General features: G+C 36.4%; 2 protein-coding genes across 2 annotated transcripts in view; one reads left to right on the forward strand and one right to left on the reverse strand.

Moving 5' to 3' along the window:
* Positions 1 to 3,165: 3,165 nt before the first annotated feature.
* The window catches only part of LOC137658427 (putative ankyrin repeat protein RF_0381), a 126,493-nt gene continuing 115,842 nt past the window's right edge, over positions 3,166 to 13,816 (forward strand). The window contains exon 1 of the mRNA XM_068393134.1: positions 3,166 to 3,286. The gene's annotated coding sequence lies outside the window, so the exon portion shown is untranslated. The remainder of the gene's footprint in view (positions 3,287 to 13,816) is intronic.
* LOC137658426 (blastula protease 10-like) overlaps positions 12,045 to 13,816 on the reverse strand; it is a 33,223-nt gene continuing 31,451 nt past the window's right edge. The window contains exon 10 of the mRNA XM_068393132.1: positions 12,045 to 12,842. Within this exon, the coding sequence (XP_068249233.1) occupies positions 12,461 to 12,842 (382 nt within the window). The 3' untranslated portion in view covers positions 12,045 to 12,460. The remainder of the gene's footprint in view (positions 12,843 to 13,816) is intronic.

The raw sequence follows: 13,816 nt of genomic DNA on the forward strand, positions 1-13,816 counted from the left end.
AATATTCATTGAACAGAATATGTTTACTTGTGCAAAAGTTACTAAGCAAATACTAAGAGAGAGTATTTAGCGGATGTTTCTATCATGTTCAACTAGATATAAGTAAAATTATGCCACATGGTGTTCAGTAGTACTTATTTGCTGTTCTGGTATCATGGGTTGCTCTCAATTTTCATTTGTTCCTGCGCAGATACAGACTTCTGAGATATTTATATGGGTTTACCCCTATGTCGATTTACTGTGGCCAGAAAGAAAGAAAAAGGTGACTAACTGGTAACTATATAATAGGTTACTAGGCAACTCCACCACACTGGATTACCCTTGCAATGCTTTTTGTGCTTTATCGTACCATGACTAGCGTTATACGGACTTTTCCCCGGCCATGATGGTCGTCCTTGTGGCACCTTCATGAACCGGGTCAAGATTGATCCTTATCCCGAACTGTCATGGTAAGTAGTGTTCCCCTTGTGAATTTTGTAGGGAGTGGCCATCGTCTCTGGGAGAAATATCGGTTTCATTGTAAAAAACTACCTAAGAGAGATTGTTCCCTTTCATGTCCTCTTTCTTAGACAGTAAGAAGCGTAAGCTTGTTTATGTGACGCAGTACTCCCCACCCTGTTCCTCCATTCCTGTAGCCCTCAGTGGCTCCGGTAACTGAGGATGACGACCGAGAATTATTTACTTTGCATATTAATGATCCCTTTGTTAATGTATTATAGCCAGTAGGGCCTAGTGATCACGAATCACTACCAGAGACTGATCCCCTGCTTACGGCCTCTGCACTTGTAATGTGTAATCCAGTTCCAGTGTCATGAGTGGCAAATTACACTAATTTGCTTAGATCTCCCTCGCCTCCCAGTAGTGTACTTTATGATGAGCCTTTTATCACAAAATTCCAGCAGGATGACTTTTCGCTTCTGGAGGTATCATCCTTGAAAGTGTTGAAAGTCTCCCCTTGTTCTCATCTGTGAACACCACATTCTCAAGTCGAGACTACTGTTTCCTCATGTACTGTTGGAAGGTCCTTTATTTTTCACCCACTCGTACATACGAGTCTGGCTTGAAAAAAACGCTTTCAGGGAGATACGTTACCTCCAGAAGCGAAAAGTTATCCTGCTGGAATTCTACTGTAAAGGGCCCAGGGGTTGTCTGCATCACTCTCCTACCAAGCCAAGTGGTCAACTTTCTGTGATTGATGTTGTAAGGGGAATATTGCTACACTCAAGGCCACTATTCCCCTGATTGTAGAATTTTTAGTGTTCCTGAGGAACGAGAAGTCCCTCAGTTACAGCGGTAAAAGGCTGTCTATGGCCCAGCCTTGAACCAAGTCATTCGCTCATCCTTGAGCCAAGTCTTCTGCTCAGCCTTAATCCAAGTCTTTAAGCTGAGGGGAATCAATCTCGTTTTCATGGGAACTCTCAGGTCTCATCAGGAGCTTCGAACAGACCTGCACTTCTCAAGAACTTGAATCTCCATCTTGGAATGTGATTAAAGTTCTTAGGTCCCTCAAAATGGCCCCTTACAAGCCTTTACATAAAGCTTTAGACAGAGATCTCACCCTAAAAACTTTTCGTCGCTATAGCTTAAGCCAAGAGGGTAATTGAATTTTACATCTTATCTTATTTCACATTCATGGAGTGGAGAGAAATCCTTTTATTTAGTTCCCGAGTTTGTGGCTAAAGCCCTAAATCCTGATATAAATGACACCAGATTTGACTTTCATGATCTCGTCCCTCAAAGAGGTAACTCATGATACGGATAATCTGTTACTCTGTCCCGTAAGAGCAGTTAGGAAATACCTGAAGAGGATAGCCCATTTTAGACCTAACATTACTAATCTGTTCTTGAGTACTGATTGCTCCAAAAAGGTGGTTTCGAAAAACACATTTTTCTTTTGGTTGCAGGAAACTATTATGTGAGCCTAAAAATCCTCGTGGAAATGCTGACAATGCCCCCCCCCCCTCCATTGAACACAGGACGTTCGTGGTCTTGCCACAACCTAGGCATTTTGCAAGAACTTCTCAGTGGCCCAGGTCCTTACTGTCTGGGGTCTGGAAGAGGCAGACCACCTTCACGGCCACTATTTAAAAGACTGCACCTATAGGTCTCTGGATACATTCTCCTTCGGACCCATTATTGGAGCACAGAAACTAATCTAATCCTTGCTCTTACCGTCCACATAACCCTTGTCACTGCATCAGTTATGCTCTGCATTGTAAGGGTATGAAAAAATAGTACAGTATTCAAAATATGAACTTCTTGCTGCTAGGAGTCATAAGTACTTATAAAGACAAGTTTTAAAAGTCATTGATTGTATAAGTTCCGAGATTCCTGCTCTTGTAAGGTGGCTGTAATTTACCATGAATTAAATAGAGACAGAAACTTGCCCAAGTTTGAATAGGAGTATGTTGACAGTGTGAGTGTCTTTATTTCCAAAGTCCCATCTTTAAGTGATTACGTACATTAAAAAATATTACGTAAAGAAGACAGAAGAGAAGAAGATGGATGTGGCAGAGATGAGAATGTTGAGATGGATGTGTGGGGTGACAAGAACAGATAAGGTACGGAATGAAGTAATTAGGGTTACCACAGGAGTTAGAAAACTATCAGATAAGATCCAAGAAAGTAGACTTGAGGTGGTACGGTCATGTCATGAGAAGAGATGATCAGTATATTGGGAGTCGAGTGATGGAAATGGAGGTACAGGGAACGAGGAGAGGGAGACCAAAGCGAAGGTGGGTGGACTGTATCAAGAATGACCTTGGATCAAAGGGATTAATCGGTGATGAGGTGTGGGACAGAGGTATATGGAGAAAGCTGACCAGAAACATCGACCCCACATAGAAGTGGGAAAAGATGCAGACAAAGAAAAAGTACATTTAAAAATAGATAAAATTTACCACACATCTAACAAATTATTGTTTTAACTCTTATTGATTTTGAATCGGTATTTATCCAAATGTGATTTTTTTTTTTTCGTAATTTCTCTTTTATAGTTTGTTCTTTTCCATTATGGGCTACTTTTCCTATTATGGTACCTTATGTTTGTAGCATTCTTCTTTTCATACTAGAGCTGTTTCTAGTGTTGCAATAATAATAACGACAAATATAACAATAAAACCATTGACGACTGAGGTACTGTACATTCTCTTTAAAGACTGTGGAGAAACTTGCGGAGCTGATGGCTCGGGAACTTGCAAGATTAGATGCGACTCGAAGAGCGAGCACAAGATCGACGGCGTTTGTAACCTTCCTTCCTGCCAGTGCTGCCAGCCTAAGCCAGGAGGTAAGGGTTTACCAATTGTGGTATATTCATATTAATTATTAATTTATTTACTTACCATGATATTGTTTCTGAAAGTTATTACCTCGGTTTTTTCATTTAGTAGTTCGAAAAGAGTTTCCCAAATTTGTTCTGATGATTTTCTTCTTTCAAATTGATCTTTACCTTGAATGATTACCTTAGCGTTGTTTTCAGGGTAGTTATTGCCTTTATTAATTACCTTAGACCTTATTCCTAGGCCAATTAGTGTAATAGCCATATTGTTTTTATTTTTTACCTCGGGCAACATTTCTAAGTAGGTTATTTCAGTGATTGTTTTCTTAAGGCTATATATTCCAATTACAGGTAACTATTATTTTATTTGTATATTTGTAACAATAACCAAATCATTTATTATTTTGCTTTAAAACACAAGCACTATTTTACAGTCATTTATTCCTGTTATTGTTTACCACATTCCTTATTTCCAAATCAGACCACTTTTATTTGGGCGGGGGGGGGGGGATGTTCGATAATATTTCCAAATCAGGTATCCCATGCTTGCAAATCTTAAGCAATATTTCCAAGTCCACTATCCTTGGATATTTTATTTCCGACAATATTTTCAACTCTTTTTCTTTTGGTTGTTTACTTAATGCAATACTGTATTCCAAAAAACAGTTATTCCATTGATTGGATAGCAGGCAATATATATAGAAGATTTAGGTCAGAACACATTTATAAGTCTGTTATTCTCAGGACTTTGATTCAGGTAATGTTCCCAATTCCGGAACAGTAAGGCATTATGTACTATCCCGTCACTAATTATATGTAAAACAGTAAGAAAGAGTGTGGACATAATAATCCTTATTGGCTGGTAGCCTGCCACCCAGGAACAAAATGGCTCACATCAACCCAGTGTACGGTAACCCATATGGGCTACTCTTGTTTATATATGTAGCCTTCTCTAGATAAACAGAGACACGCGCGCAAAGAGATTCAACCTCTCCCACCGTATGGTTATTGCAGACTTGGCATACAGGTATTCATAGTAATATTAACACATTGACTTACAGCCAATTATGAAAATACCTCGCAAGTTTGTTGTATTCCTTTATGATCAAAAATTAACGATGGTCAACTAAGTATAAATGCTTACCAGTTGATTGAAATATGTCTTTAAGCTAACATTACCACCTATACTCATTTTTTTTTAATGAGGCACATTTGCACCGACTCGCAGCGGTGCCCTTTTTAGCTCGGAAAAGTCTCCTGCTATCTGATTGGTTAGAATGATCTTGTCCATCCAATCAGCGAGCAGGAAACTAACGAGCCAAAAGTGCACCCCTGCGAGTCGGTGCAAATCTGCCTCGTTAAAAAGAAGATATGTGAACCTTAATCCTAGTGTTTACAATGCAGCCATTCTCACATAGAAAGAGGTATTGGTCTCAATAAACCCAATTATGCTTTCGTTAGGATGCGACGCGAGATGTGGACGGAACAACAGTTTCTACTGTAGAAAGAAGAACGCTTGCAATTTCTGGGACTGGAGGATAGGTAGCTGTCCGAGCAACAGTTGTCGCTGCTGCAGGGTGTAGCAATGGACATCTGTAAGCGGGAAGGAGTACCAAACCAGATGAAGCACACATACACACACACACCCTTTCGTTTTATATATATATATGTATATATATATGTATATATATATACACATATGTATATATACACATATATATAAATATATATGTATATATATGTATATATATATGTATATATATATATATATATATATATATATATATATATATATACACACATATACTTGTACACATACACATATACACATACACATACACATATATATATACATATATATACATATATATATATATATATATATATATATATATATATATATATACACACAACACAAAATACATACTGCGCCGTGTACGCTTCGTTTGTTATGAATTTGATCTTCCGTTCCAGTACTGCTTTTGCTTCATCTAATCAGTGCTTCCACAGTCTCTTCTACTTCCTCCCAAGATTACCAAATTTACTATCTTCTCACAAAGCTATTCTTCATTCGAGACAAAACAAACAGCGCAGAAATAAAAGAATTTTGGTATTATGTAATACTATTTTACTTACCTACCTTTTTTTTTTTACTTGAAAGTGAATTTCAAATACCACGTGAAGTGTTGAAAATGTTTGATAATTAGTAGATCAACAAGAATTTATCGAATTAAGTACGTAATGAAATGTTCGAAAGAATACAGAAAAAGAAAGAGATAACGATACAAAATCACCAATGTCTGAAGATCTGACTAGAATTCAACATTAAAAAGTTATGCAAAAAAAAAAAAGTTAAATTAAACCCAGACTCGAGTTCAAAGCAGAAGTGAAAAGGAAAGTAAACCCAGGCTTGAGTTCAGAGTAGAATTCGAAATGGGATTTAGATGTCGGACGATATTACCATCATCAATTAATGTTAACACTCCTTGTACCTGGTTGAAGGAAAATAGCTGGCAAATTGATCATAGAAAAGTTGGTAAAGAATTAGTACCAACAGTGATCATTAAACAATTTGCAGATCTCCAGATAGTGACTAATACTCTTTTAAACCACTGTACAAAATACACAAATAAATCCAATGATAAATATTTTGAGGATATACGGGTTAAGAGAGTTGGTCTTAACCTCAAATATCAGTCATTTTTCCATTCAGAAAAGCCATATCACACCACGTGAAGATTTAGTTTTTGAAAAGATCTTCCTTCTCATCTGTTTAAAAGCTCATTTGAAGCACCAAATAGTTCAGGTAAAAGTAGGGTCAACATTATAGTTATGACATCTAAAGAGGAAGAATTGACAAGGGGAAGTATCATAAATTTTACCCTTTTGGATTGACCATCAACAGTAATAAAAAGACTACTCCTGAGGAACTAATGTATATGTTATTTATCAATGACCTCTCTTCATATATTACTGCTTGGGGGATGACAATGCTAGAAAAATATCTTCTGTTGACTCTTAATAAAATATAAACTAGAGAGCATTAAGCTCTCTCTAACAAAAAAAAAAATCATCTGTTTCTATCCTATAAAATGCATCCAATCAGACTGTCTCAGACTTATATATAAATTGACGAAAAATTCATTTTGTGGCAGAGATCATATAATTTTTAAGAAAGTTGATGGCAGTCCCCCTTAAGATTATCACTAAGCTGATTTAAAGTATAAGAAGTCATTGGATCTATTGAAAATTATTTTCCACTTCAAATCAAGTAACTGCAAAAGCTGTTTTAGGCAATGATTCTAGCAAAACTTACCTTATGTGATATTATCAAAATATTGATTGTGATATATAATTCAAGAATTCTAATACCCATGAGACCTTCACATTCAAATTTTCTGTTGGGATTATACTGACTTGAAGTTACATGTGGTTTAGGGGCTTCCAGACTCAACTCGTCTTGTAGAGGGAAGAAGATATTTTTTAATTTTCAAGGAGGACTTCCCTTTTATGCCATAGTATTTATTTTACGGAATGAAAGTAATTAATGCATATACCTTGAATATGCCGATAAGGAACATTAATGCCTTTGAATTACCCCCAAAATTTCCTTAGGCATTCGATTTAACAGCATAAAAATGCTGTATAAATCTAAATTCAGAAAAGAGAAGTACCATTTTAGAACACGCACTTACGCTGGAGACTGTTATGTAAAAGTTTTAATTCAGAAAAATACAAAGAAAAAGCAAGAATACCTTCAACATTGATACTAGTTCTTCAAGACTTTCATAGTAATCTAAATTCTGTATGAATCGACTTGCTGAATATCATTTAGTCGAATTTTTAATACGCCCAACCACACCACTGAGGAAGGTTATGAATGAAAGTGTTTTATTGTAAACATTGCCCGTAGTCTCTCCGAATTAAAAAATCTTGAGGGTGCATTAAAAGAAATGCCATGGTTTTAAAAAACCATTCCATGTATAACAAAACTCCAAGTCATTAAACGAACGCAATACCTTTACAGTAAAGATACTGTTTTGAATATTGATGGATCAATGAAGTTCTCTAACATCTCACTTGTATTGAGGGTTTTTTTTGCTAAATACTCTTAAATAATCCAGCTTGACTAAAGCGGTCAATATATGAGTATTTTACAGGAGTGGTCACTATCTAGTTTCCTAGAATCTAATGATAACTATTCGTGGAAACCCTTGATTGAAATGAATATCATGTATGCTTTGTCAAGGTGTCAGTGTTGTATAAGGTTTCAGTTCTGACTCATACAGGTGTGTCTACGTGAATGACAGCTTTGATGACTGTAAAGGAGTCTATATCTGAATCAAAAGGCAAGGTCGCTTAACCAGAGTTACAGGGTGGAAAGAAAAACTTCAGTGTCTTGATGAAAATCACCTGAAAGGTGTATTAATGATATCAAATGGGATCTCCTAATGCTAAAGCTTTATACCAACATATTTTAGAAAAGAAACATGCATCAAGAAGCGATGGCTGAACATCATATACAATATAAGGTAATGGATACAAAAACTCCATAACCATTGCACATTTGAGCTAAGAATTTATACCATTGTAATGCATGTTTAGCAATCAACGTACATACAAATAAAGATGAATGCCCTCTCTGTCTTCTATGCTGCAACTTCCATCTGACTCCATGGCAAAAAAGCCGTTGAGGGTAACACGCTAATGTTAACAATACTATCACTACCGTTGTTATATTGTCAATTTTTATGCCAATGTCAACCTTATTGACAAAAGACAATGAATGGACACATGCAATTGTCACCTTTATGTGACCCATAAGGGGCCTATAAATACCAGTGTTGTCACTCAATAAAGTTTGTTGTATGAGGACTCGCCTTCTGTTAAAGCCTCCATCGCTCCCATTACATTAGTGACCTACGGAATGCCTCGAATACCCAGCGTACCTCCCAGTTCACTGCTTTGTATGTCGTATCCTCCCACGATGTCCACCACTGATTGGACCAGACTCATCTGTCCAATCTGCCACAGTGACATTCATGCCCTTCACCAGCAGAGATGCGTTTACCTGGTTTCATTACATGGAGGTTCAGTTCTGCAAGACCTGCTCAAGCAGCATAACAGACTATGTACTTACTACAATCCCCTGACGACACTTTCCCAGAAATCTCCAATTTGCTTTGCGAGCAAAGGGACACCCCCATACAGCATGAAGTACTCACTGCTGCCAACCACCCATGTAAGGAAGATTTTTCAGGTCACTCAACAACCATTGGGGGTTCAAAAGGCATTGATGACCCTCAGAGAAATGATCAGTATTCCTCACCTTTAGCTTGATGTGGACAGTTCTCCTCGGGAAGTGAGCCTAGTTCGTGCCTCTTGGGTACAACGCTGTCCATAACCAGAGCGAACTGCCCTTCCCGATGTCAACACCTCGCCCATGAAGGACCTGATGACCAGAATCAACGCCCTTATGGATAGCCACATCCCTACCATCAAGAACACTATCAACAACTCCACTCCTTACAAGGGGGACAACCATACATTGCCAACTGAAGCTGAGGTGAATGATGTAGGACTTTGATGGCCACCTTATGACCTTCCTGGGCAGCGATGAAGTTGCCCACCACCTACTTATGCCACCCTACACCCATTCCCCAATCACTGTATGACGACCCACGTCCTCAGATGTGCAAGTGCCACTCCAGATTGGGGGTTGCTGCTATGGAATACGTTACCGGATCACAGGAAAAAAAACTTCCAAGTAGGCCATTGCTTGTGGCGGTGGCCTCCTCATTACCTTTTTTCTTTTTCCATGATTCAGGATCTAATGTGTGTTTTCTGGTAGATTGGTGCCTATCGTTCCCTTCTGACATGTTCCCTCTCAAGAGTGTGACCCAGTCATTCCAAGATGCTGATGTCCACCTAGTGGCTGCCTACAGATATTCCATATTTTTCCATGATTCAGGATCTAATGTGTGTTTTCTGGTAGATTGGTGCCTATCGTTCCCTTCTGACATGTTCCCTCTCAAGGGTGTGACCCAGTCATTCCAAGACTGCTGATGTCCACCTAGTGGCTGCCTACAGATATTCCATACTCACCTATGGTTTTAAGATGCTGATACTATCATTTACGGTGGAATTTTATTGATGCAGATTTCCTCGCCCATTTCCACGCCAGGTCTTACTCGTTCACACCTTTATTACCCGCTACCTCCGACCTCATTCTCCACATCAGCAAACCCACGGATGCCTATGCCCATCTACTCGTTATATATCCCAAATGTCTTCTATCAAGAACTATGCCAGATGCTCACGGTTCCCACCAAACACTGTATCCATCACCATATCAAGACGACGGGACCCCACCATTTGCAAAATTCAGACGTTTGGCACCAGACAGTTTGGTAGCTACCAAATGCTTATTCGCTGAAATGTTGTTTCAAATACTACAGAAGAAAAAAAAATTCTGAGATTTTACAAACAAGCATATGTTATCCGGGGTCTAGTATTACCCTCTTATGAATCTCTTCCCAATTCTTTAAAATGGCTCAATGTGACAGCTAAATAAGTCTAAAAATATAGAAAGAAAGTACAGCCATATTACTTTTTTTCGGATTGTGTATTAGAAAAATTCTCAATTAAAACAGGCTGAAATTTTTTCCAATTCTTGTTTGTATACCATGGTTTCTAAGAACTTCGGCAATTCTTTATATATCCATTGCTCCACGGATTTCTATGACTTTCACTTTATCAATTGCTTCTTCGTAATTGATGTAGAGAGTGCGTTACATCTCGTTGATATTATTATTATTATTATTATTATTATTATTATTATTATTATTATTAGTCAAGCTACAACCCTAGTTGGTAAAGCAAGATGCTATAAGCCCAGGGGCTCCAACAGGGAAAAATAGCCCAGTGAGGAAAGGAAATAAATGATAAGAAAAAATAAAGAATAAATAAATGATGAAAACCAATTAACAATAAATCATTCTAAAAACAGTAACAACGTCAAAACAGATATGTCATATCCAAACTATAAAAAGACTTATGTCAGCCTGTTCAACATAAAAACATTTGCTGCAACTTTGAACTTTTGAAGTTCTACTGATTCAACTACCCGATTAGGAATATCATTCCACAACTTTGTCACAGCTGGAATAAAATTCTGGAATACTGTGTAGTATTGAGCCTCATGATGGAAAAGGCATGACTATTAGAATTAACTGCCTGCCCAGTATTACAAACAGGATGGAACTGTCCTGGAAGATTGAATGTAAAGGGTGGTCAAAATTATGAAAAATCTTATGCAACATGCATAATGAAGTATGCATATGTCCTTTTCTTTACGACTGCCTCCTTATATGCTTTATGGCTCGTTTGGATTGTGCAGGATCTGATATTGTTAACAGTTTTTTAATGAGTTTCTGATTATCATCAATCAGTGGTTCCAATCATCAATATTTATTAACACTTTCTCATTACCGTCTTGAATGAAATTTAAAGACAATATAATTCACATAAACGCCTAAATTGCGAAAGTCTTTCAAGATTTTCGGTGATCAATCTATTCTGAAGAAGTGTTTTAATTCTTTCATTTTACCTTGTTTTGAGTATTGTTCTCCTGTCTGGTCTTCAGCTGCTGATTCTCATCTTAATTTGTTGGACAGAAACTTACGGTCTATTAAATTTCTTATTCCTGATCTAGATATTAATCTCTGGCACCGTCGTTCAATTAGTTCATTATGCATGTTGCATGAGATTTTTCATAACTCTGACCATCCTTTACATTCAGATCTCCCTGGACAATTCTATCCTGTTCGTAATACTAGGCAGGCAGTTATTTCTAATAGCTAGGCCTTCTCCATCATGAGGCTCAATACTACGCAGTACTCTAGAAGTTTTATTCCAGCTGTTACCAAGTTGTGGAATGATCTTCCAAAACGGGTAGTTCCAAAGTTCAAAGTTGGAGCAAATGCTTTTTTGTTGACCAGACGGACATGAGTCTTTTTATAGTTTATTTATGACATATTTGTTTTTGATGTTGTTAATAGTTTATATATGACATGTCTGTTTTGACGTTGTTACTTTTTTTAGAATGATTTATTGTTAATTTGTTCCCTTCATTTATTTATTTCCTTATTTCCTTTCCTCACTGGGCTATTTTTCCCTGTTGGAGCCCCTGGGCTTATAGCATCTTGCTTTTCCAACTAGGGTTGTAGCTTGGATAGTAATAATAATAATAATAATAATAGCATTTATTAGATTGATAAAACTACTCGGTCAAACTGAATTGGTTATTAAAATTCAGGTTTTTTCTTTTGATATATTTATTGCTTCCTGTATTAATACAAATATTGAAAACGTTTTCATTGATACTGGAATCGTTTCCTGCTGATGCATTGAACTATATAGATATGTAGAAAACATTCTATAATATAGTTTTCTTCTTAAAAGCAAATATATAAATCAATAACTCCTATGTTTGGACTCCATTTCTGGTAGTTGTCTGTCAGTAGATATAAAGATTATGTATATATATATATATATATATATATATATATATATATATATATAAATTTATATATATGCGCATATCTATATATACAGTATATACTATATATATATATATATATATGCATATATATATATATATATATATATACATGTATATATATATATTATATATATATATATATATATTATATATATATATATATATATATATTATATATATATATATATATATATATATATAGAGCAATCTGCAAGGACATTGATGAAAGGAATAACTTTATAAACGTTATCCAAGGTTAAACTACAGTACTATCATCAATGTCAGACCAATGAAGGGTCGTAAGGGGCATTTCAACCATCTTCAAATCCTTGTTAATCATATTTGGAGATCTCTCCCTGCCATGGAGGTATGTTTTTTTCATACACTGTTCGATCAATAGAACCTAAATGGATTTCTTTTATGATACTGGATTATTGGTTAGCAAATAGAACAAAGTTACCCCTATCAGTCCAGGAATTATGTTCTTTTATCATACTAGATAATTGGGTAGCAAATAACACAAAATTACCCCCATAAGTCCAGGAAATATGTTTTCGTGAAATCATTCGTACTTCTGCATTGAAAGAAAAAAGATGATTGAATATTGTACCTTTTCTCTGTTAGAAGCGCAGGTCATTTAGATAATTAAGAAAGATGAAAAAGAGGAGGTAAGAGATAGGTAACTTCAACAACATGCTAGAGTTAGGGATGGCTGTGGATGGTGATGATGTGTCAGTCTTCATTGTTGTCGTCAGTTCAATCATTGGTGTTTTTGGTTTCACCTCTGGTGTTGTTGTTGATGTAGTCCGTTTTCTAGTCGTTTCTCTTGGTCGTATTGTGGATGTTGTAGTTGTAGAGCTTGACTGGACTTCTTGTGGGTGGAATTCCACCCTGCCTTTGAATCCCATGGTCTCGACATATTCAAGAATGTCAAATAAGATTAAGACGTCGTTAGTGCTTGAATTGTAAGATTCCCCTGGAAGGAAGTCTTTCCCACATGTTCTGCCAAAGAAAATTCCAGTCTACTTTAAGATTAAAATCGTTGCTAGAAATATTTTAATCTTGCAAATCCAAAAGTTACCATAAGATCAAAATCGTTGCCAGAAAGATTTTAATCTTGCAAATCCAAAGGCTACTTTAAGATCAAAATCGTTGCTAGAAAGATTTAAATCTTGCGAATCCAAAGGCTACTTTAAGATCAAAATCGTTGCTAGAAAGACTTTGATCGTGCAAATCCAAAGGCTACTTTAAGATCAAAATCGTTGCTAGAAAGATTTTAATCTTGCAGATCCAAAGGCTACTTTAAGATCAAAATCGTTGCTAGAAAGATTTAAATCTTGCGAATCCAAAGGCTACTTTAAGATCAAAATCGTTGCTAGAAAGACTTTGATCGTGCAAATCCAAAGGCTACTTTAAGATCAAAATCGTTGCTAGAAAGATTTTAATCTTGCAGATCCAAAGGCTACTTTAAGATCAAAATCGTTGCTAGAAAGATTTAAATCTTGCGAATCCAAAGGCTACTTTAAGATCAAAATCGTTGCTAGAAAGACTTTGATCGTGCAAATCCAAAGGCTACTTTAAGATCAAAATCGTTGCTAGAAAGATTTTAATCTTGCAGATCCAAAGGCTACTTTAAGATCAAAATCGTTGCTAGAAAGATTTAAATCTTGCGAATCCAAAGGCTACTTTAAGATCAAAATCGTTGCTAGAAAGACTTTGATCGTGCAAATCCAAAGGCTACTTTAAGATCAAAATCGTTGCTAGAAAGATTTTAATCTTGCAGATCCAAAGGCTACTTTAAGATCAAAATCGTTGCTAGAAAGATTTAAATCTTGCGAATCCAAAGGCTACTTTAAGATCAAAATCGTTGCTAGAAAGACTTTGATCGTGCAAATCCAAAGGCTACTTTAAGATCAAAATCGTTGCTAGAAAGATTTTAATCTTGCAGATCCAAAGGCTACTTTAAGATCAAAATC

The sequence above is a fragment of the Palaemon carinicauda genome, chromosome 19 (genome assembly GCF_036898095.1).
Source record: "Palaemon carinicauda isolate YSFRI2023 chromosome 19, ASM3689809v2, whole genome shotgun sequence".
NCBI lineage: Eukaryota > Metazoa > Arthropoda > Malacostraca > Decapoda > Palaemonidae > Palaemon > Palaemon carinicauda.